Raw genomic sequence first — 25,638 nt, forward strand, 5'->3', positions numbered from 1 at the left:
CACAAAAACAAGTGTAGCTATTTGATGAAGAGAATATGCCCTTTAATGGTGAGAAACACATAGGTTATGACTTGTCTATCAGGCATAGATCACATTACATTTTCATCAAGTGATATTCAGGATCAGAAGGCTATTGTTTCGACCTATATACAGGTTAACCAAATTAAAAGCACTTACTTTTGAACCTATGAATTGCAAGAAATGCTAGAATCATATTTAGTCTTGTGAAACGCCGTGTCAAATACATTCAACTTGCTCAAAGCAAAATTAAGTTAATTCATGTTGTAGTCATGGCTGGGGTAGGCTATATATTTCCACAGAAAAAAAGGTGTTCTTTTGCGTTCGCTATTATCCGAGTTTTTTGGAAGAAAAACATCGGTTGTTTGTACTCTTTAGAACAGTTTTAAAGACTGTAATCACTTGTGTTCTTCTCTTCCATCTCTTTCACAAATAATTAAATCGTAGTATAGTATTTTCCCCTGCGTTTGTTTAGGCGAACTGCTTTCCTTTCCGATCAAGCGAGTGGTGCGCGCTCCCGCGAGGGGGTGCATCTGACGCCGGGGGTGCTGAATTGGGTACAACACCGGTCTTATTCAAGTTACATGTCTTGCTTGCTCATTCAGTCACTCAATCTTTTACAACAATAACGACAATAATGCTACCACTATTTATACCAATAGTAATAAGAGTTTTGGGAAAATATGAGTTGAAACATTTGATTCATTATGATCTTTGTTGATCTCTGACCTGTGGGTGGAGAAACCCCTGAGAAATGCATTACAGGTAATTACATATGCCTCAGCTTATTGAAATACCTAGGCTACTATAAAGCTAAAACAAATTAAAGCATTCAGTTCATGTTTTCCTTAAAATCCTACTCACCCGCTAATGTGATAAACTCACACTTGTGTGGTCTTAGCGAGTCAGACTTTGCAAACGCCTTCCCACAGGTGGTGCAGACCTACAGCTTTTCTCTAGCTCGTATCCACATACGAACCCACACCCAGACTTTCCTCTGAGTGTTCATAGTTTTTCATAGAACTTGACCATTATCTGGTTTAACACAGGTGACACTTTCTTTGAATGGGCCACAATCATTTCTGCCACCTCAGGATAAATGTTCATCAGTGCACAGTTCTGACTTTGCCTTAAACTTCATATCGTGATTGTGTAGACTGATTGCAGATTCTCTCGACTCCAACTCATGTGAAAGACAGTATGGCTCCAGATCTGGCTCTGGCTTCACATTAATTGGAACTTTAACACATTCACTGGGGTAATGGTGCTTCATTATTTCCACTTGCTATGTAAACACAGAGCCACTCTTCCCTTTAGTGTCTGTGACAGACATAGTCATGTCCTCCAATGACCTCGACAGTAGTCCACTCCACTACAGTCTACATCCTGATGGTGGCCCTGGAAGAGAAAGCTTTTCCACAATTCTCACAGTGGTTGTCTTCACCTGATTTTCGTCTCTGCTTCTTCACCCTTTAACTGGTTGGCACTCTTTCTCCATTCCATATTCCTTCTGCTTTAGGAGTGAACTCAGTGCAACATGGGCAGGAGAATGTAAAGTTAGGAGAATGTAAAGCAGAGTCTGAGACATGTTTTCGTGTTTTAATGCTCCGACTGTTTTTCTTCTTTCCAATTTTATTGCATCTATATTTTTAATGCGGGGCTCCTGTTTAAGATCAAAAGAGTCAGTCTAGAACTGCTTTGGAGAGGTTATGTTGTCCCTAGCATGGTTCTAAAGTTTGCGATGTGTCGAGCTCAGCTATTGAAGTTATCAATGGTTGCCCATTTCTTGACGAATCCAAAACTCTTGTATCTTTTCATGAGACTTTTGATCGTTTCCCTGATGGTTCAGAGACATTGCCCTCTGAACACGAATTAAAACTATTTGGCAGGACGGGTTATATGTAACGTAGGCTAACCTACTATGCCAACTAGTTTCACTTTATGTGAAAAAACATACCAGGACGCTGGGCGTAAGGTAAATTCTGTCCAGATGGGAAAGGCTTCAGAAATGATGTGGTTCAAACAAGAGCCTGTCTGGTACAAACTGCCATCGCCATCTAGAGGTACGGCAAAATAAAAATAAAAATCTCAGGAGCAGCCTTTGTAGGCCCGTTATATAGGCCTTTTCTAGTCTACTAAGTCTGTTATGTAGTGTGTGATTAATCAATTCCCCATTAGATAACATAATCATTATTATGGATTTTTGGACACAATCATTATTACATGCAATCTAATTTTCTTGAACCACTGTTACAAAGTCCCAGAACCTCCACCTACAAACACGAGTAGAGAGAGAGAGTCGGACTCAGAGACAGAAGCAGGAGAACCCCAATGGGCTGAGCAAAACCAGCCAATATTCTCTGCCTCAGATAGTGAGGGTCGAGCTCAGAGCCCAGACAATGATCCTGCCTGCTAGGGGTACTACTGGTGGCGCAGGCTACCACGTCTGAAGTAGGCAGCACCAACACTCGACCCTTGACCCCGGTGCCACCAGCTGGTCCCCCTAAAGAGCAGGATGATTTATGATATGACCCCAGAATGGGAAAAAAGGAAAGAGAAGTGTCTCCTAGCCATCACTCTATTAGAAATGCCTCGTCGGCGCTCGTCGTGGAGGTCGTCATTATTTACTACCAATCAGAACAAAATGTAGGAGCAAAAGTAATATACATGGCCCATAGACAATGATAAAAAGGGTAAGGACAACATACCACAAGGTGATGAAGTCAGCCTAGATTTAGATTAAATTAGATTTTGAATGATATAATAAGACCACAGGAAGTGTTGACGTAGAAACATTCCCTGGAAAATCATGTGAACCCTGAACTCATCAGATCTTACCTGAAGAAGTAACAACTCTTATGAAGATGGCAGATTAGACCTGAAAACAGAAGGCACTCGAGATACCAAATGTCCCATTGGCCTCCATAGGGTGGATGTGTGGCTTTGAGGAGTTTTACACTCCACCTTAGCAATTAACTGGATAGGAATGTGTGCTAGAGAAATGATAAAAACAACCTGTCACAATCTTTCCTCTAAATTACGAGAAGTTGATTCTTCTAAATCACAGACCAAAAAGAGATCTGACTAGTGATATATTCATATGACCCACTGTAAATAAAAAGTTGAATGGATGAATTGCATATATTATAACTAACGCAGATTCATCAGCTATACTTAACCCTTCGGGACCTCGGTTACATAGAATCTTGATAAATACTGACATAAAATAACAGAACACATGTCCATCCCTGACCAAAGATGGACAGTTCACTTCACTTGGTCCCCGGGCGCTACAAGCCGCCCACTGCTCCTGGGGGGTCCTTGAGGAAGGACAGTCCAGGATGGGAAAAAGCAGAAAATAAATTCACCGCGACCTCAGGCTTACCTGCGTGTGTGTGTGTGTGTGTCCTGTGTCGCCTCCATATATGCACGTGTGTGTTCCAGTGTGCCGTGTGTGCCATTAAAAACCTGACAAAGGTCTTAATTATAATTATTATATTATATCAATGATAACAACTGCAATATTAGTGATAGCTGTTAATTACCACCACCAAGGGAACATAAAGGACAAAACTTTGGACTGCAATCTCATTCTGTGCAGTGATGGCAAAAATAAAGCGTTGTTCCTCAAAGGAACACAATAGTCGAGAGGGAAGATAAGACCAGAATGAGGAAATTCAGATAGATGTGTGCTGATATGGTGTATCAAAGTCCTTACAGAGTTGCTCACTGCGCATGCACCAAATTTTGCAGCATATAACGTCTCTGAGAATATATTCGTGCAGAGTCCCAGTACGTGACACACTTAGACCATCAGAGGGTGTTCTTTTTTCAACGAGACATGTTTTATCAGCAGGGTTGGGGGATAACTGAGTTGTGTAACTAAATTACAAAATAAAACCAGAGAGAAAATGTGTAATTAATTTACAGTTACTAATCAAACAGGGAACTAGTAATCTGTAACCTCATACATCTAAAAAGGAACCTTCCCAACCCTGTTTAGCAGTTACTAGCCTTCTGGACCTGGACCAGCACGTAACAGCGATGAGTATTTCATATCGCTTTTTGTACTTTCACTACATATTAAAACAGTAAACTCAGTAAAATGTTTGACATGGAAACAGTTGAAGACCATCTTTTTTTGAAAAAAAAAATTAAAACAACCAACTAAGACAGAGATTTGTATACTTTCGCTATCTATTAGGTGAAATGAGAACTCGTATTTTCACCTCAACACCAACTCATTTTATTGCAATACAGAACAAAAGCTGTTACAAAAGCTGAAGGATTGTTCTACTTCAAATCATCTTATAGGATTCTTTGGTTGTTTTCAGAACTTCTCATCATTATATATAACCTTTTTGTGAAAGAAATGTTTAGACTTTTATAGAATGCAAACTTGTTTATGAAAAATAGGTTAATTCATTGTTAGTAACATCAACTGAGGATCAAATGCTGTCAAAATGTTGTTCCTTAATTGATGGAGAGGCGCTGGACTACTCCTGTGCTCTCCCACACCAGCTGAAGCAGCGAATCCAAAACCGTTGTAACCAAACAAAAATCACATCATGAAGTCACACTCAAACCTAAAAAGACCAAAGACAAACAAAGCAGAGGAAAAGCACAATGACTCAATGCTTTGGTCATGTTTGGTCACTTATACAAATCTTTATGGCAGATTTATTTTTCTTTGGTTTTATTTTCAGCAACTTTGGGTTGCTCAAGCCAGGGATGGATTACTGAACGGGCCTACCGGGCCCAGGGGCCCATGAGCTCAGGGGGCCCTAAGCCAGAGCCTCTGCGTGAAGCCTCTGTTATGTATTTCTTATTAGTGGTTGTATTTTGTTAATTTGCTGTTGGCTTTAATTGAGTGTACCTGCACTGTGTTAGAAAATTTGTATGTGCACCAGGGGTGCAACTATAGACGATGGAGCCAGCACATTTGCACTGGGGCCCGTAGGGTGGAGGGTTCGTAGGTAAAGTAGGCCCTGCATAATTACATTTTGCGGACATATTACTGGCAGGGTGATGCTGTTTAAACACGACTGTGATCAACGATGAATTCATTTTGGTTATGAGGGAGCACTTTATGCTATATATACCCTTGAAATGGCAAACCTGTCTCTGTCATGGTTTTCATCCATTTTGGGGGGAAATCGTCAGTAGCAATCTATAACACAATTATATGCTTATCCTACATAAACTATAGAAACTATTAAAAAACCGATTCAATTAAATGAATAATGTATTATTTTCTTTGTTATTTTTGTCATATACAGATATGCAATGAAGATTGCTGGGTAATATGTATCTTGTTGTCCAATGTCAAGTCTCTTTTTGATCAGGTGACGAGACGATACGCTATAGCTAGTTTAGGCGCAAAATCTGAACGTCAAGAAACGACAAGCTGACTGAGCACAGCCAGAGGCACAGCACACCTGACAATGGACAGGATAGCCAGCCCATTCAGCCTCTCCTGCCCCATGCTGCCCCTCAGGGCACTTCATGAGTTTCAAATTGGAAAAGGATCACTCGGCTGTTGCCCTGTCACATGTAATGTCAGGAACAATAGCAGGGCAGTGCACACCTCACCGAAAGGTGGATGTTACGGAGTGATAATCCACAATCAGCATCTTGGCAAATTGGGAGACTGAGGACTGCTGAGCAATCTCTGCTTTAAAATAGGCCCTGAATGATAGGAGTTGGGGCACGGCAGCTTGAATGATAGCAGTTGTGCAGGAAACGTTATTGCTATGAGCTGATGACCACTACAACAGGGACATAGCAATAACGTTTCCTGCACAACTGCTATAATTCAAGCTGCCGTGCCCCTATTTAACAGGTTGTTATAATGAAGGAGTCAGGCCGCCGCCGAGCCCCTGTTTCATTGTGCATGTGTTTTTAAGAACGCTTCAGCACTTTGACTGTCTGTTTAGGTTACCGCTTGTCAGATCGCTAACCATGTTTCTGATAGCTTTCTCTTTGACCTGTCTACTTTCCCAATACATTAGCCGAAGTATCTAATTTGACTTTAAAATCCAACACATTGTTGGTAAAATATATATACGCCTAATGGTGTTTGTGTGTGCGTGTTTTGCTAGCGCACAATTTTTTTTTCCGTGAAGGGGGGGGGGGCTTTAACATGTCTAGGCCCAGGGGCCCATGGTTTCATAATCCGTCCATGGCTCAAGCAGGCGGGAGGCTAAGGTTGGGGCTCATTGAGGTCCTCATGGGTAGTTTCTGAGGCAGTGCATCACACAGCTACAAAAAAATCACGCAGCAACCAATTTAAACAACAGTGAAAACTCCAAAGTATTTGGCTCTACTGAAGTACACTAAACCTTAAGAGTTTCTCAGCATGAGAGAGTCTATGGAATGACTGAAATGCTTACCTCCAGGAGTCTGGTCATAGCCGTGCAAGGTCTAGCTGATGTGGCTAACAGCACCGTTGCAATGGCCTCCGCATACCTCAAGGCCTCAGTAAAGCGCCCGGCCCTGAAGAGTCTCCAGGCATACAGGATCTTGAAGGTCTAAAGAACAAGACCCAGAAATTAAGCTGATTTAGTATCTGAGAATATGTTATTTAAAAAGAAAGCAAAAAGACTGAGAGCCATACAATAGTACATTTTGACACATTAGCTTTGATAAAAGAAACTTTGAGTCAAAAAAATATACCTGGAAACTTGGACATGGATTGCCTCCACATCTTAAATGGTGTGCTACGGTAAAAGAGGGGGCAGATCTTGTATTACTTAACTGGTTAAGTACTTTCTTGGTTACGGTTGCATGAATTTATGTCTGGTTATGTTTTGCATGAATTTGATCCGTGACTAACCTGAAATTCTGTCCAATGAGTATCAGCTTAGACTTTGGATAAAGTAGTAACTAGGTTCTATATGGATGGCCATACAGCAGAAATGGGCAGACCAGAGGTGCTCTTCCACTTCTGGAAGACATCAAGGACATAACAAAAAGGAAATTCAATGATTATGGACCACTATGTGATATACCAGACTACAGTTGTCTACCAAATCTTAGTTATTCATCTCTTACCAAGGGCGCTTGCCAACATTTGGACAGCAACTTTTAGTAGTCGAGGATAGATGCCGTTAGCCAAAATTATGGCCAATCACTCCAGCTATTGGATATATTTCTGGAAGGATTTTACCCCAGTGCAGAAAGTTAGATGACATTCATATTTGCTCATGCTGCACAGACAGACACGCACACAACACACACATACACACTCACCCTCATTCATACGGATCACACAAACACACTCATTCATACACATCACACAAACACACCCACACATCATACAAATTAACACACGCTCATTCATACTATTTTACAAATACACAAACACAGCCTCATTTATGCACATCACACAAACAGCTTAAATAGCAAATACTCACAGAGTACTCTTCTCTGACTCTGTCTTTCAGTGCTACTGGTACCTTGCGTGGATGACTGGAAAGACATCGCTGTTGAGTTGGATATGGTGTAGTCCCGGAATACATTCTAGGGCCTAGGCCATTGAATAAGTATTTGTATTATTCGGCTTTGGCTCGCTATCGCTCGGTGGATACGTTAGCCTCAGTCTCAGTCTGATATTTCCCGGCATGACCTCACTCTCGTTTAGTAAGTAGTTAGTATTCTCTTAGAATGTCATCTTCATTTTCAACTTTGAACACTCTTTTGATGAGCCCTCGTTTCGTGCATGCATCTCTGCCAATGATTGCTGGAGACTTGCCCTCTGCAACTTGGAATTCTAACTGATATTCCTTATCCATGTGGTAGCACTTGAACATTGCCTTGCCATTTGGCTCCATCGTGTGGCCAGAGTATGTAACAAGCTTGCAATTGGACTTCAACAGTGGTGTCTTCTTGTCGAATATTTTTTTTAAGTCTTTGTATGGCAATACATTGCACTCAGCTCCTGTGTGTAATTTAAATGTCAGTGTTTAATTTTCAGTGCATGTTCTGACTTTCAGTTTCACGTGCAGAGACTGTATCCAGACATTTGCTAGCTGTTTGCATGTTTTTCTTAACTTCAATGCAACCCATAAACATCTAAAAAAAATGTCCTCCCGTTTTTCTAAAGTTGCCTTAAGTTGGTTTAAATTAAAAAAAATTGTTATGCTGTCAATTCACCTATATTAGTAAGATTAAAACAAGGAAGTGATAATCATTTAAAAGAAAAATAATAATGTTTACTTGGTACAAAAAATGCAATGTTTTGATTTGTATTGTATCAGTCGTTATGCTAGTTAAACTGTTATAGGAATATCAGTCTTAAGGAGGGAGATGTGATGTAATTCATTATAATTATAAGGATATTTTGCATTTATTTTATTACATTTTATATTTTGTATAAACAAGATTGATAACAAATATCACATGCATGCAACTTAAACCTGGTACACAGTAAAAAATGGGTTGTTAATATTCCAGAGTTAAGTTATTTAAAACTAGATAGTGTAATTGTATCATTGTGAAGAGTAAATTTGACCAAACAGTAGAGTTAAAGATGAGAGTTAAATTCTGTTTACGTCCAGTGAAAACTTTGACTCTAGAGCGTGATGAATACCCGCCACTACTGCCAGAGTTTTGTAGCCAACACCAAACTGGAAACTTCTCTGACTGGAGGTAGACACTGTTAGGTAAGTAACATTCCTGTGTTGACATCAAAAATGTATTTTTAACGTAACAAAGCCTTATTTAAGAGTTGCATCGATATCGAATGAGATTAGTTAGGCTACTTTTACCCTTCTTATCTAGATTGTATTGTCAACTCCAGCGTTAACGTTCGAGTGAGCCGTTAGACCGGGTTAAACGTGGGGTGAGCTTGCTGTCAACTCGGGCACTACAATATGTACATTTTTAGACTAACGTTTCTTTCTCTCAGTTAAGATGACCTGGCCGTATAATTTGTTATGTTCTTCTTAGAATTCCATTTTGTACAGGTAATAGGTAATGTTAACCACAGTTTGTCAATCCATTTGGATGAAGGCAAATTGTGTTAGCCTTGACGCTAACTGCCAGCGACATGTTAGCAAACTAGCTGCTAGCATTATGTACTTTCTCTCTTTGTGGTGGATGTTGCAGTATTTTTCATTAACTAATGATGACAAATTCATGAAATAACGTTAGCTGGGTGTCGGTAGCTAACACAACTACTGCATAAACATGTTTAGCTGTTCTTAGCCGACATGACTTAACTATATCAACCTTGCTATGCTGTCCACAGAAACCTGTGACTTGAAGTATCTGGGAAGAGCCGTTACCACGGGTAAGATAATTGAACAACGTGTCACTTCACCTATTTGCAATACCAAAGAATAACGTTTGCGTCAACCAGCATACATTTTCGGTCTTTTTCCTATCTGGTCATGTTAACTTTCAAGTAATAGATGGGTTTCCCGTTTACAAACAGAACGAGATGCCCCAGGGCTGTGTGCATCTGGTAATTCTTGTAAACGGAACATTGACCAGTGCTCTCCACTCAACTATTAGAAGACGTTAACTGCATTCATCGAAATAGAGGTGCTTGGAGGATGTTTAGCATTCATAGGGGAAAGCATTATTTTGCAAAAATAAATCAATAAAACGGCGTCAGTTATGCCTTCAGGCGATCAGAAGGGCGAATTGGGGTGAAGCACCATTTTTTTTTGCCAATGGATGCTTACCCTTAGTAATGCTAACATCCTTAAGCCACCACTACTTCCTTTAGTGCAGTTAACTTCTTGTAATATTTGATCGCAGAGTGCTGCTCAATGTTGTTCTATAAAGAGTTCTATTCCGCTTCCTGCCCCAGGGTTGCCCGTGCATTTGTTTTTTAAATGGGAAATCCATCTATAACGAGTAACATTTCTTTTGAAATATGTCTTTTGAAATATGTCTTTGTATAGAAATATAGGTCTTTGTTGAACTGAATTACTATTTTTTTATAGATAAATTCAGAATGCTGCTACGAGTTCAGTTTGGGGGAGAGCAAAAATACATTAAGCTGTCTGAGCTGACATTTGATACTTTTTTGAAAGAAGGTTAGTATGTTAGGTTAAAAGAGTATCACAAGGGTCGTACTCCCAATGCATCATATTTAACCATTCCTTTTGAGAACTAGATTGTTCTGACCAGGACATGCATGGGATTTCAAACTTTGGAACCCATCATTTCTGAAATTTCCTTTTTTTTCCCCACATCAGTGTGCCTGAAATTCAACATACCAGAAGGCAGGCAGCTAGATATGAAGGTTTATGACCAGTCTGATACAGAGGTTGACTCTGAGGTTTTTGAAGAGATAGTGAAGGAATCACCTGGAGCCTTTCGAATCATGTTGGGCAGTGAAGGACTTGGTAATCTTTGAGACCATTCACAGACATGTTACTTTAGCGTAAAGGCTGATGTGAGACTATATCTCATTAAATATAACAGCTCCATGTAACATGTTTCTATTTTGTATAATTTCCATAATGCACAGGTGCCTCGCAATCATCACCATGCTCCGTAACATCTGAGGACACTGTCATTCTAAACTTCTCGATGTGTGACGATGAAGAAGCATCTCCTGTTGGAGCAAGTCAACCCAAAAAGCCATGTCGTATGAACTATGAAGCAAAAGCGGTAGGTAGTGGAAATTGTTATGCTGTCTAATCTGAATAATGTTCCATATGATAAGGGATGATCTTGAGAGAATTGTGTTTCAGCTTTACACATGGTTTCAAAATTACTGAAAGCACATTTTATTTCACTTGAAGTTGATTGGAAAAATCCTAACATCAAGGCCTGGTGGTGAACACATCATGCAAGAGTATGGAAAAACCAAATCTTTGACAGATGCCACTAGAAGACAGATGATTAACATACTTGCTGCTGAGATGACAGAAACACATGGGTAAGCATCAAATATTAGGCTATCAAAAAACATTAATAGTATTGACCGGCTATATAGACAATTGATATTTATGTGATTTGTGTTGTCTAATTGTCAATTGAGCGTGACGGTCATAATGTGATTCTTGTACTAGGACATCGCCCCCCAAAAATGTCAGAGTGATGTATGCACAGGGGATAGTTGCTTTGTTTCCCTATCTGGAAGACCCATTTTCACAACATGGATATGTAAGTATATCACAATATTGCATCATTACAACATTATGCATATATTCACTGTTTGAATTGCTGATAGCATTCCCTTTTGGATATATTTATAATTACATAGGAACATTACTACGATCCAGAGAGTGGATCTGGATACCTTGCATGGCGATTGAAGACCATTCAAAGAAAAAGTTCAGAGGAAAGAGGTGGCTCAGTTAGCAGATCTCCCAAAGGTAAGTTCATTATCTGTTACTAATGAAATTGAGTTGTGAAGTATGGAGATAGGAGTCTACAAATTTGTGTTTTGTCTTAAGTTGGTGGGCCAAGCCATGGTCGACAACCCTTCATAAGTGACAAAGTGCAATCTGATGATGATGTGGAAGCAGCAATTGCAGTTTTGAGACACTCTGCTGATGAAGACACTATCCGTGAGAAGATGAAAACGACCTTCATTTATCGCCAAGCAATGGTCAATGATGAAAGCAAAGCAGCAGATGTCTTCTTGGTCTTTCCACGGTTTCTGGACACACCAGGACTGGTATGATGTCTAAATTCACTGAATCATCAAAATCATCAATGCAGTATCTGGTATCACTCATCATTGCTCTCTATGTATGTTGTATTGCATATAGAACAAGATTTCAGACTCCTGTTTGGTGAGGCCACAGCCAACAAATTTTTGGAGAGGTGGCCAACCACTTTCAGAGCAAGAGTCATAAAAGAAAGCCATGGACTGGTGCCTACCACAGAGCTCTTGGATTTAATGCGCAATGCTGAGTCAACCGCTGAAGTTGAGAATGGTATGAATAGAACTGTTTTCACTTGGTATCGTTGCTTTTGTAAGTGGACAATATACTGTACATTTTGGTTATGGTGCCAGTTGTCAATTTAACATAATTGTGGCATAATATTGACCTAATGTTGATATACTGATCTGTAGGGTGGGATAGTGACATGTCTGCGATTTTGCTGCTGCTACATCTGCTACCACCATCTGCGCAAGGTCGAAAAAGGCCAGGAAAGATATCTGCATCTCAAGCTGTAGATCACCTCATCAGATTTCAAAAGGTATACGAAACAGTTTTTGAAAATACTTTCCATCACATTAATCTAATTTACAGCTTGAGGTGATCTGATCTGATCTGATGTCTTTTGTTAATCACCAAATGCTTTTGTTGAATGTCTTTTGTTTTAGGCTGGAACCAGCGTGCAACAACATCTGGACAACATCACCCAAAGCAGTCAGCCCTATCTTCTTGCGCAGGGATCCACCAGAAGCAGCATTCACTCATACTTCATTGTGATCGACAAGCACGCACTTCCATGCAAGGCAACGGGGTCAGTGGGAGCCTTTGATGAACTCATTAAAGCCCATTACGTCTTTGGTACGTCATACAGTTCTTCCCTGAGCAGCTTTTTCACTTTTGTGCAAACGACCATCTACAATATTGACATTGGCGAAACAAAGGAAACTCCCAGGATTGCAGAGTTGCGAGCAAGAATGTTGCATTGAGTGAATAACTTTTCAGATCGAACCATGAGGTGTTTTCTTTGCAAAAGTGACCATGGAAGTCCAAACGGCCTTGTTAAGCACCTCAAGGTCATTCATGGTCTTTGTGCAGGCAGGACTCTTTATCTTAAATGTGGCCAAGTGGGATGCTCACATTCTTTTGGTAGCTTCTCTGGTTTTAGAAAACATCTTAACAAGTGGCATGTAAGCAGTTCTTTTGAGTCTGTTGAAGATGATTTTTCACATCCCTCAAGCATGCTAAACACAAGTAATGCCACTCATGTTGAAGTTTTAGCTGAATACGAGTCAGAGACTGAATCTGAGTTACCTTCGCCAGACCTTGTAAATAGTTGTGCAGCTGTAATTTCTGATCTAAAGGCAGCAGGTGTAGGGCAAAGTACAGTGAATTCTGTAGTGATTTCCATGGAAGAGCTAGTTCAAGATATCCATCAGCATGCAAAAGAAACAGTCATTAAGACTGTATTTAGTGATGAAAGAGAAACTGAAATGTGCAAGAAAGTTGTGGCATGTTTTCAAGAGTTAGAGAACCCTTTCACAATTCTAAATTCGGAATACAAAAGATCAAATTTTTTTACAAGCAAATGGGAAACTGTAGAACCAGTTGAATGTGTAGTTGGCTCGAGATTTGATACAAGGCGAAATAAAAAGACTGGAACATATGATCAGGTAGTAGTTCAAGATACATTTATGTATATTCCAATTTTATCTACATTGCAGTCAATATTTAAAAGTCAGTATGCTGCAGAAATGTTGAAAAGGCCAGCTACTGACAATTCAAGACTCAGAGATATTTGTGATGGATCTTTCTTTAAGAGTCACCCTCTGTTTTCAACTGAAAAACACGCTGTACAGATCCAAATGTTCTATGATGACTTTGAGGTTGCAAACCCGCTGGGTTCCAAGAAAGGTATTCATAAATTGGGTGCAATATATTTTACTTTAAGAAACTTTTCTCCAAAATGGAATTCTTTTTTGTCTAACATACATCTGTGTGCCTTATTTCATGCACAAGACCTCAAACGGTATGGTTTTATTGAAATTCTTGCTCCCGTTGTTCGAGACATTAAAGTGTTGGAAAGTGATGGTATTGACATTCCATTATACAGTGGTCGTGTACGTGGCAGTGTGGTACAGGTTACTGGTGATAATTTGGGTTTACATGGCTTGTTTGGTCTGGTGGAGTCTTTCAGTGCAAGGTACTGCTGCAGGTTTTGTTTAGCTGAAAAAGATGACTTTCAAACGGAATTCTCTGAAGATTCCTCCAAAATAGTGTTACGCACCAAGGACATGCACACTGCTCACTGTCAAGAAATAGCTTGCAATCCATCTCTTCCTTACGTTTTTGGTGTGAAGAGAACATGCTTACTAAATTCACTGAAGTATTTTCACACAACTGAGAACTTCTCAGTTGATGTGATGCATGATTTGTTAGAAGGGGTGGCCCAGTACGAATTGAAGTGTCTGTTTGTGTATTTAAAAGAAAAACATGTTACATTAGAGGAACTTAATTCAAGAATACAAAGTTTTGATTATGGATTCATGGAGAGAAACAATAGACCAGTGGCAGTCAATTTAAAAGAAGGGTCTAATGATCTGGGACTGAATGCAATTCAGTCGTGGTGCTTACTGAGGAATGTTCCTCTTATCTTTGGAGATTTGGTCACTTCTACTGATCAACACTGGGCCCTGCTTCTTTTATTACTTCAGATAGTAAACATTGTATTCTCTCCCTTGCTTTCTCAAGGTTTATGTGTATATTTAAAACATTTGATTGTTGAACACCACAAACTGTTTAAGAAGTTGTATCCCCAGAAAAGACTTTTACCAAAGCACCATTTTCTTATCCATTATCCCCGCTGCATCCAGAAAATTGGACCTGTACTTCATAGTTGGTGCATGCGGTATGAAGGAAAGCATAATTATTTCAAAAAACAGCTCAAGTCATTCAAAAATATTACTAAAACACTGGCAAAAAAACATCAGAATCATATGGCATATAGTTGGCGATCTTCAGCAACTTTCACACGATTAGACATTGGTCCAGGAAAAATGGTGTCTTTAAATATGGTAAAAGGGGGTTCTGCGATTGTTCATGCAATGCAAGTACCTAGTTGCATTCAGGTTATGAAAGTGAACTGGGCTAAACAGACTGGGTTTTTTTACCGCCCACTCATGGTTATTTGTGGCAAAGTTGAATGTGAAATTCCTCTGTTTTACCAGATTGAGTCTGTTCTGATTATAAATGAAAAACTGTTGTTGCTCACTTTGCCTTTATTTACAGTAGCTTTTCAAGAACATTTCCATGCATATGAAGTGGCAAGGTCAAAGCAAGATTTTGTTGTTTTTCATGCCGACAACTTGATTTATCCTAGGCCTTTGGATATACAAATGTCTTATGGATTGAATGACAAAGCTATGTTTATTGTCCCATATTGCTTTCTTTGGTGAGGTGTTTCATAAATCATTGTCATATCATATCATTGTAATTATAGTTAAGGTATGTATGTGTCGCACGGGAGAGCATGGTCACCCCACCCGGACTTGGACCGGGGTCTACAGGTTGCCAGACATGCACTCTGACCGCAACGCCAAAGAGCCAGGCTCATTGGTATGGCAGTCAGAGCACAAACTCATCTGTAGTGACGATCACATCGTCACACTGCCCTCACCTTCGGTAAGCGCACCCTTGCGCTTCACGCACACAGGCATTCCTTGTGCATCCACCAACTGTACTTCTTCCATCCAAAGCGCCCCACACACAAGTGGTTCACCCATCTATTCGGTCCGTCACACAGGGGTCAACCTACCTGGGGGTCCCTCACACAGCCGCGAGGTCATCGGAGGCGTGCCTGTAAAACTGTATGAAGGACCCCCAGGTATGTTGACCCCTGTGTGAGAGACCCCTTGGGTGAAGCACTCGTGTGTGGGGCATTCTGGATGGGAGAAGTACGGTAGATGCGCGAGGAATGCAAGGGTGCGCCTCCCGAAGGTGAGGGCAGTGTGACGATATGCCGTCACTACACATGAGTATGTGCTCTGACTGCCATGCCATCGAGCCTGGCTCTTTGCCGTTGCGGTCAGAGTGTATGTTTGGCACCCTGTAGACCCGGGTTCAAGTCCAGGTGGGGTGACTACGCTCTCCCTTCGCTACAGTATGGGCAATGAGTTCATAATGTTGGAATAAAAATGATTAAGAACTCTAAAATAAATGTTGGTATTGTCATCTTGTATTTTGTGTTTTTCATTTGATTACAGTTGATTTGAGTACAGTTATTCAGCAGCATCATATTATCTAGATATATAAGTAACACTGTAGAGAAATATTATTACACATTTAAGTGGCATTTTTAAACTAAAATCCAGAGTTAAATTAACTCTGTACAGTGCCATCATATTACTCTGAACAGTGTGACTAACCTATAGTGTTAAATATTTTTACACATTTCATTGTAAATTTTAACACAAAAATGTGTTCATTTAACTCTGAAAATCTGACACTGGCCAAAGAGTTAATTTAACACTAGTTTAGAGCGGGACCAAATGTTATCTGAAGCAGAGTTAAATTCAACTCTATAGGAGTTAAATTAACACTTCTATTTTTACTGTGTACAGGATTTCACTGTATGCAAACCTCTCTCACACATTTAATATCTAACCAATTTAGGCAAGTTCAAAGAAATATGATTTGAATCATATTGTTGCTACGAGGCCAATGTGACTTAAGTCTGCGGATAAAACGTGTGCTGTGGTGTTGACGTATCCTGGTGGCTGTTTTGGGAAAATGCAGGTGAACACATGGCGATAAGTACTAAAAAGATAATCATGAATGTTATCTCTTCAACTTGGCCTGTGGGGTCCACTGTTTGTACAGCTAATGTTGTCAGTTCTCTTAGAGAGAGAAATGCTACACACTTATAAACAGTCCAGTGGTCGTATGAGTATAGGTAGAAATTAAAAAATATATTTTTATTTCAAGAAATGTCATGAAATCGTTAGAAACGGTGTCCTTGATTCTTTTGTGAGGTTTTGATATATGCACAATTTTTCTTCACAAAATAAGCCAGGTAATTTACCTTGCTAAGAAACCTAAACTAGTTTTATTAGATTCCATAAGTCCCTAGTTCGGCCCTGAATCAACCCTACCCCACGCCAGGACCGAACGGAGGCCGGAATGGAAACAAGTCCAAAGTTTTGCCCCAGAAGCTGGAGTTTTACCCCAGAGTGGAAATGCGCCAACAAAGAGCGACATTTTAAAGGCGTAGTATATTTTGACCGCATTCATACTTTCATGACTTCTTGACATCGCTCTATTGTGTATGACGTAAAAATTATATAAACAGGTGGACACACAAACGTGCTCAAAGTTGATCTTGAGATTAAACATAGAGCCATGTTTCTCTGCGGTCTACATCAGAATCAGAGAATCAGAATCGTGTTTATTGGCCAAGTAAGTTTACACATACAAGGAAATATAATCGCCAGCTTGTCGGAAACAAGCGAACTCCTATTTATAGTCTACTCAAAGTGTTCTAACCATGACCTATGGGCAGTGGCGGCTCCTGAAAAAATTCTTAGGAGGGACAATTTTTTTGATAATGATTAAGGCGACCCATTCAGTAGGTACATTAAGCAAGACAAATTTCAATTTGGTGTTAGCTTATTAACTCATTCAGCAATACCTTTTTGTCCACTAGATGGCAGCACACAACATAAATATTTCCCTTCTAGCTACATAGAGTAGCTCTAGTTACAGGTGGAAAGCTATGGAAGAAAGTTGCATCCAGGAGCCTTCATAAGCAAAAATGATGTGGCTCCACCAGAAATTATCCCAGTTATTCATTATTCATATTGTTCAAATGTTGTATGATATAAAATAGCTTAACAGGACACATGATATGTCCAGTAACAACATAAAGTAGGGGGCAACAGTCAAAACCAACAATATTTATTGACTGATCTTGTCCGTGGAGACGGCTCACGCTAGCGCAAATGCTAGTCCAGCTATTAGGTTGGACTGTGTGGATGTGGCCAATGCTGGCGCAAGGCCAGTGCCTCGTCCGAGACTGGACTGGCATTAGTATCAACCCAGAGTGCGCAGCAGACATCGCAGCCTGGGAGGTATGAGGATCTAACCCCAGCTGAAAGAGACCAGCTGGAAGAGGAGAGGAGGAGGTCACTTGGTTGGTTGGTTTACCCGGAGGGAGGCCGCAAAGATAGGGCTACGTTAATGGGGATGCTTGTCCAACAGTTGTGTTGGATCCTGTGGAGATGGGCAATGCCAGCCCATTCTCCAGAGCCTCCGCTCAGGGCAAGGCCCATGTCTCGTCCGAGACTGGAATGGCAGAAATACCAGCCAAGACTGCCCAGGGATGGACAGCGGACCCTGAGCAGCGGTTGTAGCCTGGGAGGTGCGGTGATCTAACCCCAGCAGAGAGAGACCAGCTAGAGGAGGAAAGGAGGAAGAGGCTGCTCGGCTAGCTCGGAGGGAAGGGGGCAAAAGACAAGGCTTATACTGTAGGTAATATCAGTGAGCCTGAGAAGCCAGTGGAGAAAGAGGCTCTGAAAACAGTGCTGGACAAACAACAACATGCAGATGAGGGAGAATATGAGGGGCCTTGGTGAGAGGCAATGAGAACAGGGGTCAATATATATTATATATATTTACAAAGCCGCCGAATGTGCACAGTCACTACAATACCATGGGACAGGCCTTACCTGAGGAAGCTGGAGAAGAGCACAGACAAAGCCTCCTTCTCACCCAAGGAAGCCTCCTACCATGGTAACCCTTTTACCATGGTAACCCTTTTACCATGTAGCTGAACCCACCCCTAACTGGCACATCCCATTACAGGCCCAAGACACAGGGGTGATATCTCATGTCAGGAGGAAATATAAACTAAACAAAGTTCAAATGGTACCAATTGTATAACTAATAAGTCTGAAAAAATGGCACTGGAGGATATGCAAAAGTGATGCACCTCAATGTACTCAGGGATATTTATTTATCTATTTATGAATTGTTATTTATTATTATTTAGCTGTGGCAGTTAATGTCCACAGCAACTTAAGTTTTTAGCTGTCTGATGCTGCCTCGTCTGTCTCGTTGTTTTTGCGACAATGACAAATAAAGTACTTTGAACTTTGAGAGAGAGAAACAGAGAGAATGCTCACAAACATCCTGGTCTTTTACATGTGGACAACACACATATGCCTTTAGCTTTGGACAACACAAAATGAATGCACAAGTCCTTACGTCCTAAGGTTTTGCTTTTGTGAATTAAAGTTCTACATGTCCTGGTCTCATATTCAGTTAAATATTAAACCTTTGACTTCCAGACTGTGGTTCTGATGAATCATAAAACATGGCCATGGTATGTTATCGCTGTGTGGGAGCTCGTTAGCTGATCTCTGGCTGCAGATAAGACTAAGAGAGACCATCATGCAGTTTAATAAAGTGGGTCAGTGAATGTTTTAATGCTGAAAGGCTTTATGGAGTGAAATTACATGTATGAGGTTAATCCTAAACATCCCCCCTCTAGAACCTCACAGACCTATGGGCTGCCTCTGACTGTAGAAGGGTTGGATATGGTTCAGGGAAGTTCCCCACTAAAGCTGTTTCCCTGTTACGGTTGTAATTCGTGGGTGTGGTGTGTAGTTTCCATGCTTGGGACTTTTTCACGTTCTGGTTCATGGTGTATAATATTAGGAACCGTAGATCATTAAAAAGCAACACACCCCAGACCTCACCAGAGACCATGGAGACCAGACTGAGAGCCAGTGAGAGGACAGTGGAGGAGCAGAGAGCTGTTATTAAGGAGCTGTAGGAGAAACAGGAGGAACAAGCAGCAGCTTTGAAAGCTGTAGAAGGTAGTCTGAACCTCACAGGGAGCCAGGATGAGGAGCTGAGGCGGGAGAGAGAGGAGAGGAGAGGAGGGTGTCTTCCTCTGCCTCACTGGTAACATCAGGTGTTGAAACGTTTGGTCCCTTTACTAAGCCAACCACACTGGTCTACAGACATGTCATCACCAACACTGGAAATGCCTACAACCCCAATACAGGTATGACTGTAAAGATACAGCCCAGATTCAAACTGAACTGTAGGAATCATACTACTGTCATGCTGACATCATTGATATTTTGTATAATTATTTTTCTATTTTCCTTTTACTGTAGGTTTCTTCACGGCTCCAGTCAGGGGTGTCTACCACTTTTCTGTTTTTGTGTATGGACATGGTCATGCATCTACACGTACAGGAGTCTCTCTCCATAGGAATGAAGAACATGTTGTCATTGCTTACAGTCACCAGCCAAGCTACAGTTATAGCTCCTCCAATGGAGCTTCTCTGCTGCTGGAGGTAGGAGATGGGGTGTGAAGCTGTGGCCCAATGCACAGGTCTATGACAGCTATAACCACCACAACAACTTCTCTGGCCACCTGCTCTTCCCCATGTGAGGGAAGCAGTAGACTGATGTAGAAGTTTTGTTGGGTGTGGAGTGAGAAACACAGACAGAATGGAACACACTCCTCTCCTTGTTTCCTACATGGTCACTGGGTGGGTCTGGGCAAGACTTTTAGTGTGACATTAAGTGAATTCTGTTTTGTTACATGTTAATATACCTTTACCTGTTAGTATGTCAGTGTGGAACTGAAAACACTAGTAATGAAATATGCTTTGTCAGGCTGTATCTTTGTATCTCTGTCTATTTCAAAATAAAATACATCTTTAAATTACTAATTTAAATATATTTGTTACATCACACTGGCATTCATATTTGCCATGGCTTTCATGCCACCTGAAGACATCCTACGTAACATTACAGGTATATACTAACCCGTTCAAAATAAGGGACTAGACCTCATTATCATGTCGTCCAGAAATAAGAGCTAGAGCTGCTGTTTATTAAACTCAGATATTAAACTGAAATCATTATGGGTCCATTCAACCCATCTCCTGCTTTCACCACTCTTGCACTGGTACTGGAGGTGCAGAGGGGTTCACACTCACATCTCAGCTTAGCGCTAGCTCCTTTAGCATAATGCATTATACATTAGTGATGTAATACTCATACATAAGGGGATAAATATGACTCAGTAGCTTAGCTAAGTAGCTCAGTATCTAAGCTAAAGTACCCATGGTTGCAAACATACTAAAAAACAAAAGCACTGACATAAAGGTCAGGCAAATTTTACAGATTGACACCACCATTGAGGGCAAAACAACGTATCTATTAGTTTGCTGTGTATAATCCCACTAGGTAATGTTCGGAGGCCCTCAGTAGAAAACTGACCCAATCCCTCAGTATGATGGTGACATTCATGTACTGACCCCCTTTCCCTTCCACTAAAACAGCTATATGAGTGTACTATGACAGAATGATAAACTTATACTGTTCTCTTCCCTCAAACACACACACAAACACACACAAGCCTGTGCAGTTCTAATGTAAATGGCCCATTTTAAACTCTAGTCTTAGAGCATGTGTTCATAAGCTCATAAGGGAGTGTAATAACATATGTTAGGATTCCGTCAAATCCTTAGATGTACTACATTAAAGTGGCCACTAGATGACGCCAGACACTCAGGAGTCAGATAGGTGCCAGTGTGAGCACTCAGCAGTGGCTCAGAGTGAACATAAAGAGGATCCTCTTCCTCTGGCTCTCCCCCATAGATGCTTCTCAGGCCATTCTCATAGGCGCATACAGTTTTGCATAGATGGAATCAAGTAAAAACAAACAAACAAACAAACAAACAAAATCTTTCAGATCCGTGTTGGAGGAAAAAAACTCATGTTCCTCTGTACCAATCTACATCTGCATAAGGTACAATTGGTTAATAAGACAATGATATGAAACATTTCATTTAAGTATTGCGAAACATGAAATTGTTATTCAACTCCTACACCTGTTAATTCAGATTGTGAAGCTCAGCAAAGCTATAGTAATGGCTACTGAAACGGCATGTTGAACAAACCTGTGCCCTCGGGCATGGTGAAATGCACTGTGTGTGTGCATGGGAGTGTGTGTGCCTACGTGTGTGTGCATGTATGTATGTATGTATGTGTGTGTGTGTGTGTAATTGTGAGTTTGCGTGTGTGTGTGCATATGTATGTATGTACAGTATGTATGTATGTATATATGTATGTATGTGTGTGTGTGTGTGTTCGTGTGTGCATGTATGTATGTGTGTGTGTGAATGTGAGTGTGTGTGCATGTATGTATGTATTTGTGTGTGTGTGTGTGTGAATGTGAGTGTGCGTGCATGTGTGTATGTTTATGTATGTATTTGTGTATGTGTGTGTGTGCATGTGAGTGTGTGTGTGTGTGTGTGTGTGTGTGTGTGTGTGTGTGTGTGTGTGTGTGTGTGTGTGTGTGTGTGTGTGTGTGTGTGTGTGTGTGTGTGTGTGTGTGTGTGTGTGCGTGTGTGTGTGTATGTATGTATTTGTGTGTGTGCATGTGAGTGTGTCTGTGTGTGTGTCTGTGTGTGTGTGTGTGTGTGTGTGTGTGTGTGTGTGTGTGTGTGTGTGTGTGTGTGTGTGTGTGTGTACAGGGCACCTGTGTGAACTGGAGCAGACAGACGGATTAATTGTAGTAGATCTGAAGCCGATTGCAGTCTGTAGGATCTTCCTTTAAGTCAGGCTTTGGGGATGTGCTGCTGACACACAGCTAAAGTGGGCCAAAGCACAGGGGGTGGGGGGTTGGGCAGCCGCTCCCATCACAGATTTTAGCCTCTGCGACAAGCATACAAAGAACTACTGCACATGTCGTATTTGTCTGCACACAAACACAAAGACACAAGTGCAATCAAAAGAGTTTGTGCTTTTCATCAGCGTCTGGAAATGTTTAATAGCTCATGTTTCAAAGTTTCAAAAAAGTGAAAACCCAAAACCGTTTAAATATTTTAAATAAATGTAAACAACTGAGAACCACAATGTAGGATTGCACCATGGGATGGGTTTTGGAGGGTTTGGCTACCATGACAACGTTGCACCATGGGATGGGTTTTGGAGGGTTTGGCTACCATGACAACATTGCACCATGGGATGAGTTTAGGAGGGTTTGGCTACCTTGATAAAGTTGTGAATGTACTTTGAATGTAAGAGAAAAGGATAGAGAAGAGACAAGAGAAGAGGATAGAAGAGAAAACAAGATGAGAGGAGAAAAGATGCGAGGACAGGGAAGAAGAGAAGAGGAAAAGAGAGGAGAGGAGAGAGGAGAAGAGGATAGAGGAGAAAACAAGATGAGAGGAGAAAAGATGCGAGGACAGGGGAGAAGAGAAGAGGAAAAGAGAGGAGAGGAGAGGGGAGAAGACAGGAGAAAAGAGAGGAGAAGAAAAAAGAGTCAAGCTTAAGTGTAGCAATGAAGCACATTGTGTTTATCGTCCATGCAAAGTGGAGACATATCTGTTCTCTCAAACACATTCTGGACATTTCTCCTCTTCTACACGGGCTCTATTAATACGCCATTCACACCACACCTCAATTTTCCGCTCGAGTTGTGTTTGATTGTGCTGTTGTGTTTGATTGTGTTGCATTTTAAACGGTCCTCAACAGAATTGTACATATTTCTATAGAGCATTTATGCTGTCTCCACCAAGATATTGGTCATCCTGGCGGCCACTGATGTCCTCCCCCCTCCCTGAATCACAGCGCTCCTGTGTCTCTGCCATCACGTCCCTCTCGATGTTGATGACGGTCTTCAGCAGGCAGGGCCCATCCATGTCATTTTTTCCCCAGCGTGAAAGTCAGTGGCGGTTGTTAAGCTCTTAGCCACTTCTAAGCGGCGAGGGAAGAAGAGAGAGAAAAAGAAAAAGGCCTGCGCTGAAAGCGGAGCACTTGAAAGCTCTGGCTCCGGCTCCGATGCTGAGGGAAATAAGCCACCCCACTTGACAAGGGCTTCGCCCACAGACCGCCACACGAAACCCAGCGGTCACACCGCAACGCCTTTTCATAGCACTGAATTTTCATGGCCGGTAGACTGTGTGTAGCGAAGGGTTCAGACCAATAGCCCCTGACCTGCCTTCACCCCTCCACCTCTCGCTCGTCTTGTCTATCTCTCTCTCCCTCTCTCTTTCTCTTCCACTCCCTCTCTTTCTCTCTCAATCCCTATCACTCTCTCTCTCTCTGTAGTCTGAAGTGTGGTGTTGTGCTTGTGTGTAACAGTGTTAATTTTCAGGGACTGGAGTGGAGAGTGAAAATGAGAGGTCTGAGATAAAAACACAGCAGGGCCTGGTGATGTTGATGAAGACGAGGATGAAGAAGGAAAGGAAGAGGATGCCTCGCTCGACAGAGAACAGCCTAAAGAGATAATTCCAATAGTCATAAACTCATTTGCAGCGTGAGTATGTGTGCCTATGTGTGTGTGTGTGTGTGTGTGTGTGTGTGTGTGTGTGTTTGTTTGAGAGAGAGAGAAAGTGAGTGAGTGGACAAGAGGCAAGCGGGTGAAAATAATATTTTGTAAAATTGCAACACATATCCTATTCAGAGATAGCAGTCCGAACCCTGTTCTGCTTCGGTTATAGTTGTGTGTGTGCGTGTGTGCGTGCGTGCGTGTGTGCGTCCGTGTGTGTATGTGTGTGTGTGTACACGTACACATACACACACACACATCCCTGAGCAGATGTATGACGAACACACACTCACACACAACACGTTGTCACAGCCACATGTATTTAGCAATGAATAACAAAAAACCCATATCCCCACCACACAACAAACGTCACAGGCACCCACAAAGGACTGTGTAACTAGCCCTAAAATCATGCAAAACCTCACAGTGATAACCTGGTATGCTGCTCATCTTGGCGTCAATCTCCTCTATGTCACAATACTATCGCGAGCCAGATCCATGCCAAATCACAGCCAGATCTGGACCAGTGACACCAACTTCCTAGGATGAAAGTCCTTCTTGTTCCTGCTCATCCAAACTCACTTGATTAACATAGAAGGTACCAACAGTTCTGGAATAAAAGTCCCTCGGTTCCTGCCCCGTCCAAACTCACTGGGTTAACAATGAAGGTACCTAATGTTCTGCGGCGAGAGAAGCCTGCAGTGCTGGGTACTGTATCGCCACACATCAGGGTGGGAATGTTATTACGAGACCCACTTTGAATCAGCACCAGCACCACCATATCAGTGCAGTGCTTTCTTTAAAGAGAATGGATCGATGTGCCACTGGGAGAATGGGTTTCACTCTTTAATTATACGGGCCTCAACTTTTGGAATGGACCAAGGACATCTTTCATGTCAAGGATATCCTTCAGAATCTATTTCGTTCCTCTGAAGTTTAAATTTGACACGGGGCACATTCGGATTACAAAGAATAAGATAGCAGAAGGTAAAAGAGGTTAATTGGAATACAAAATGCAGTGCAATGTCATAGTATGTAGAAGTTCATAGAAACAACATGGACAGGTGGCCTTGCTTCAGGTCTCAGGGAAGAAGCAGTCAGGCAGAATGGCAGCGGTGTGGTCTCTCTCTCTCTTTCTCTCTTTCTCTCTCTCTCTCTCTCTCTCTTTCTCTCTCTCTCTCTCTCTCAGTTTAACCTGCTGTTGGCAGGGTTGCGTGTTGGAGAATTACGGCGGATTAGCCCCACTGAGTGCTGCTCTGATTACACCACATCCAGTTTCCAAACAGTCAGGTTCAGAGGGCCTCTCGCCGACAACTTCAGGGGCAGCCCATACCTCCGGCGAGCCCGTTGCCCCTGAGCCGACTCCACAGACCCCCACCCCCCTCCCCCAGAAAGCTACGGGGCCTTGTACTTGCACATGTTTTTCACATGACCCCGCAAACCTGCACCTGTCTGACAGTTGCACAAATTATGGTTTGTTTTTAGTAAAATTCAAATGACAAAAAAAACTCTTGTTATTTATTTGCTTGTTAGTCTCAGGGCTAGTTTCATTTCACGTTTTATGTTGTCCCCACAGTTCATACCCTGCGCCTTCCCAAGAAAGAATTAGACCATGTTCTTTTCCCTCTCTCAATCCCGG

The 25,638-nt window shown here is 41.5% G+C and overlaps 2 protein-coding genes across 3 annotated transcripts; both read left to right on the plus strand.

Moving 5' to 3' along the window:
* The first annotated feature begins 8,515 nt into the window (after nucleotides 1-8,515).
* On the plus strand, nucleotides 8,516-11,741 carry LOC116223302. 2 transcript variants are annotated; one of them, XM_031579439.1, is made up of 9 exons: nucleotides 8,516-8,681; nucleotides 9,269-9,310; nucleotides 9,972-10,064; nucleotides 10,227-10,376; nucleotides 10,502-10,644; nucleotides 10,779-10,915; nucleotides 11,049-11,142; nucleotides 11,243-11,354; nucleotides 11,436-11,741. In XM_031579439.1, exons 3-9 carry the CDS (start codon nucleotides 9,983-9,985, stop codon nucleotides 11,663-11,665), a joined length of 948 nt encoding a protein of 315 aa, XP_031435299.1. In that variant the 5' UTR covers nucleotides 8,516-8,681; nucleotides 9,269-9,310; nucleotides 9,972-9,982; the 3' UTR covers nucleotides 11,666-11,741. The 2 variants fall into 2 exon arrangements, with proteins under 2 accessions (XP_031435299.1, XP_031435298.1); XM_031579438.1 differs by lacking the exon at nucleotides 8,516-8,681 and having other exon boundaries at nucleotides 8,984-9,310.
* Nucleotides 11,742-11,757: 16 nt separating this feature from the next.
* LOC116223244 lies at nucleotides 11,758-18,052 on the plus strand. Its single transcript, XM_031579286.1, has 4 exons — nucleotides 11,758-11,921; nucleotides 12,062-12,189; nucleotides 12,317-14,989; nucleotides 17,921-18,052. Exons 3-4 carry the CDS (start codon nucleotides 12,659-12,661, stop codon nucleotides 18,050-18,052), a joined length of 2,463 nt encoding a protein of 820 aa, XP_031435146.1. The 5' UTR covers nucleotides 11,758-11,921; nucleotides 12,062-12,189; nucleotides 12,317-12,658.
* The last annotated feature ends 7,586 nt before the right edge of the window (nucleotides 18,053-25,638 follow it).

The sequence above is a fragment of the Clupea harengus genome, chromosome 13, assembly GCF_900700415.2.
Source record: "Clupea harengus chromosome 13, Ch_v2.0.2, whole genome shotgun sequence".
Taxonomy (NCBI): Eukaryota; Metazoa; Chordata; class Actinopteri; order Clupeiformes; family Clupeidae; genus Clupea; species Clupea harengus.

Coding starts and splice junctions, on each gene's coding strand:
- LOC116223302 (XM_031579438.1), top strand. CDS start 9,256: ATGCTGTCCACAGAAACCTGTGACTTGAAGTATCTGGGAAGAGCCGTT. Junction 10,645..10,778: donor TGAACTATGAAGCAAAAGCG/GTAGGTAGTGGA, acceptor TTTCACTTGAAG/TTGATTGGAAAAATCCTAAC. Junction 10,916..11,048: donor GAGATGACAGAAACACATGG/GTAAGCATCAAA, acceptor TTCTTGTACTAG/GACATCGCCCCCCAAAAATG.
- LOC116223244 (XM_031579286.1), top strand. CDS start 12,659: ATGAGGTGTTTTCTTTGCAAAAGTGACCATGGAAGTCCAAACGGCCTT. Junction 14,990..17,920: donor CAAGGTCAAAGCAAGATTTT/GTTGTTTTTCAT, acceptor GATCCTGTGGAG/ATGGGCAATGCCAGCCCATT.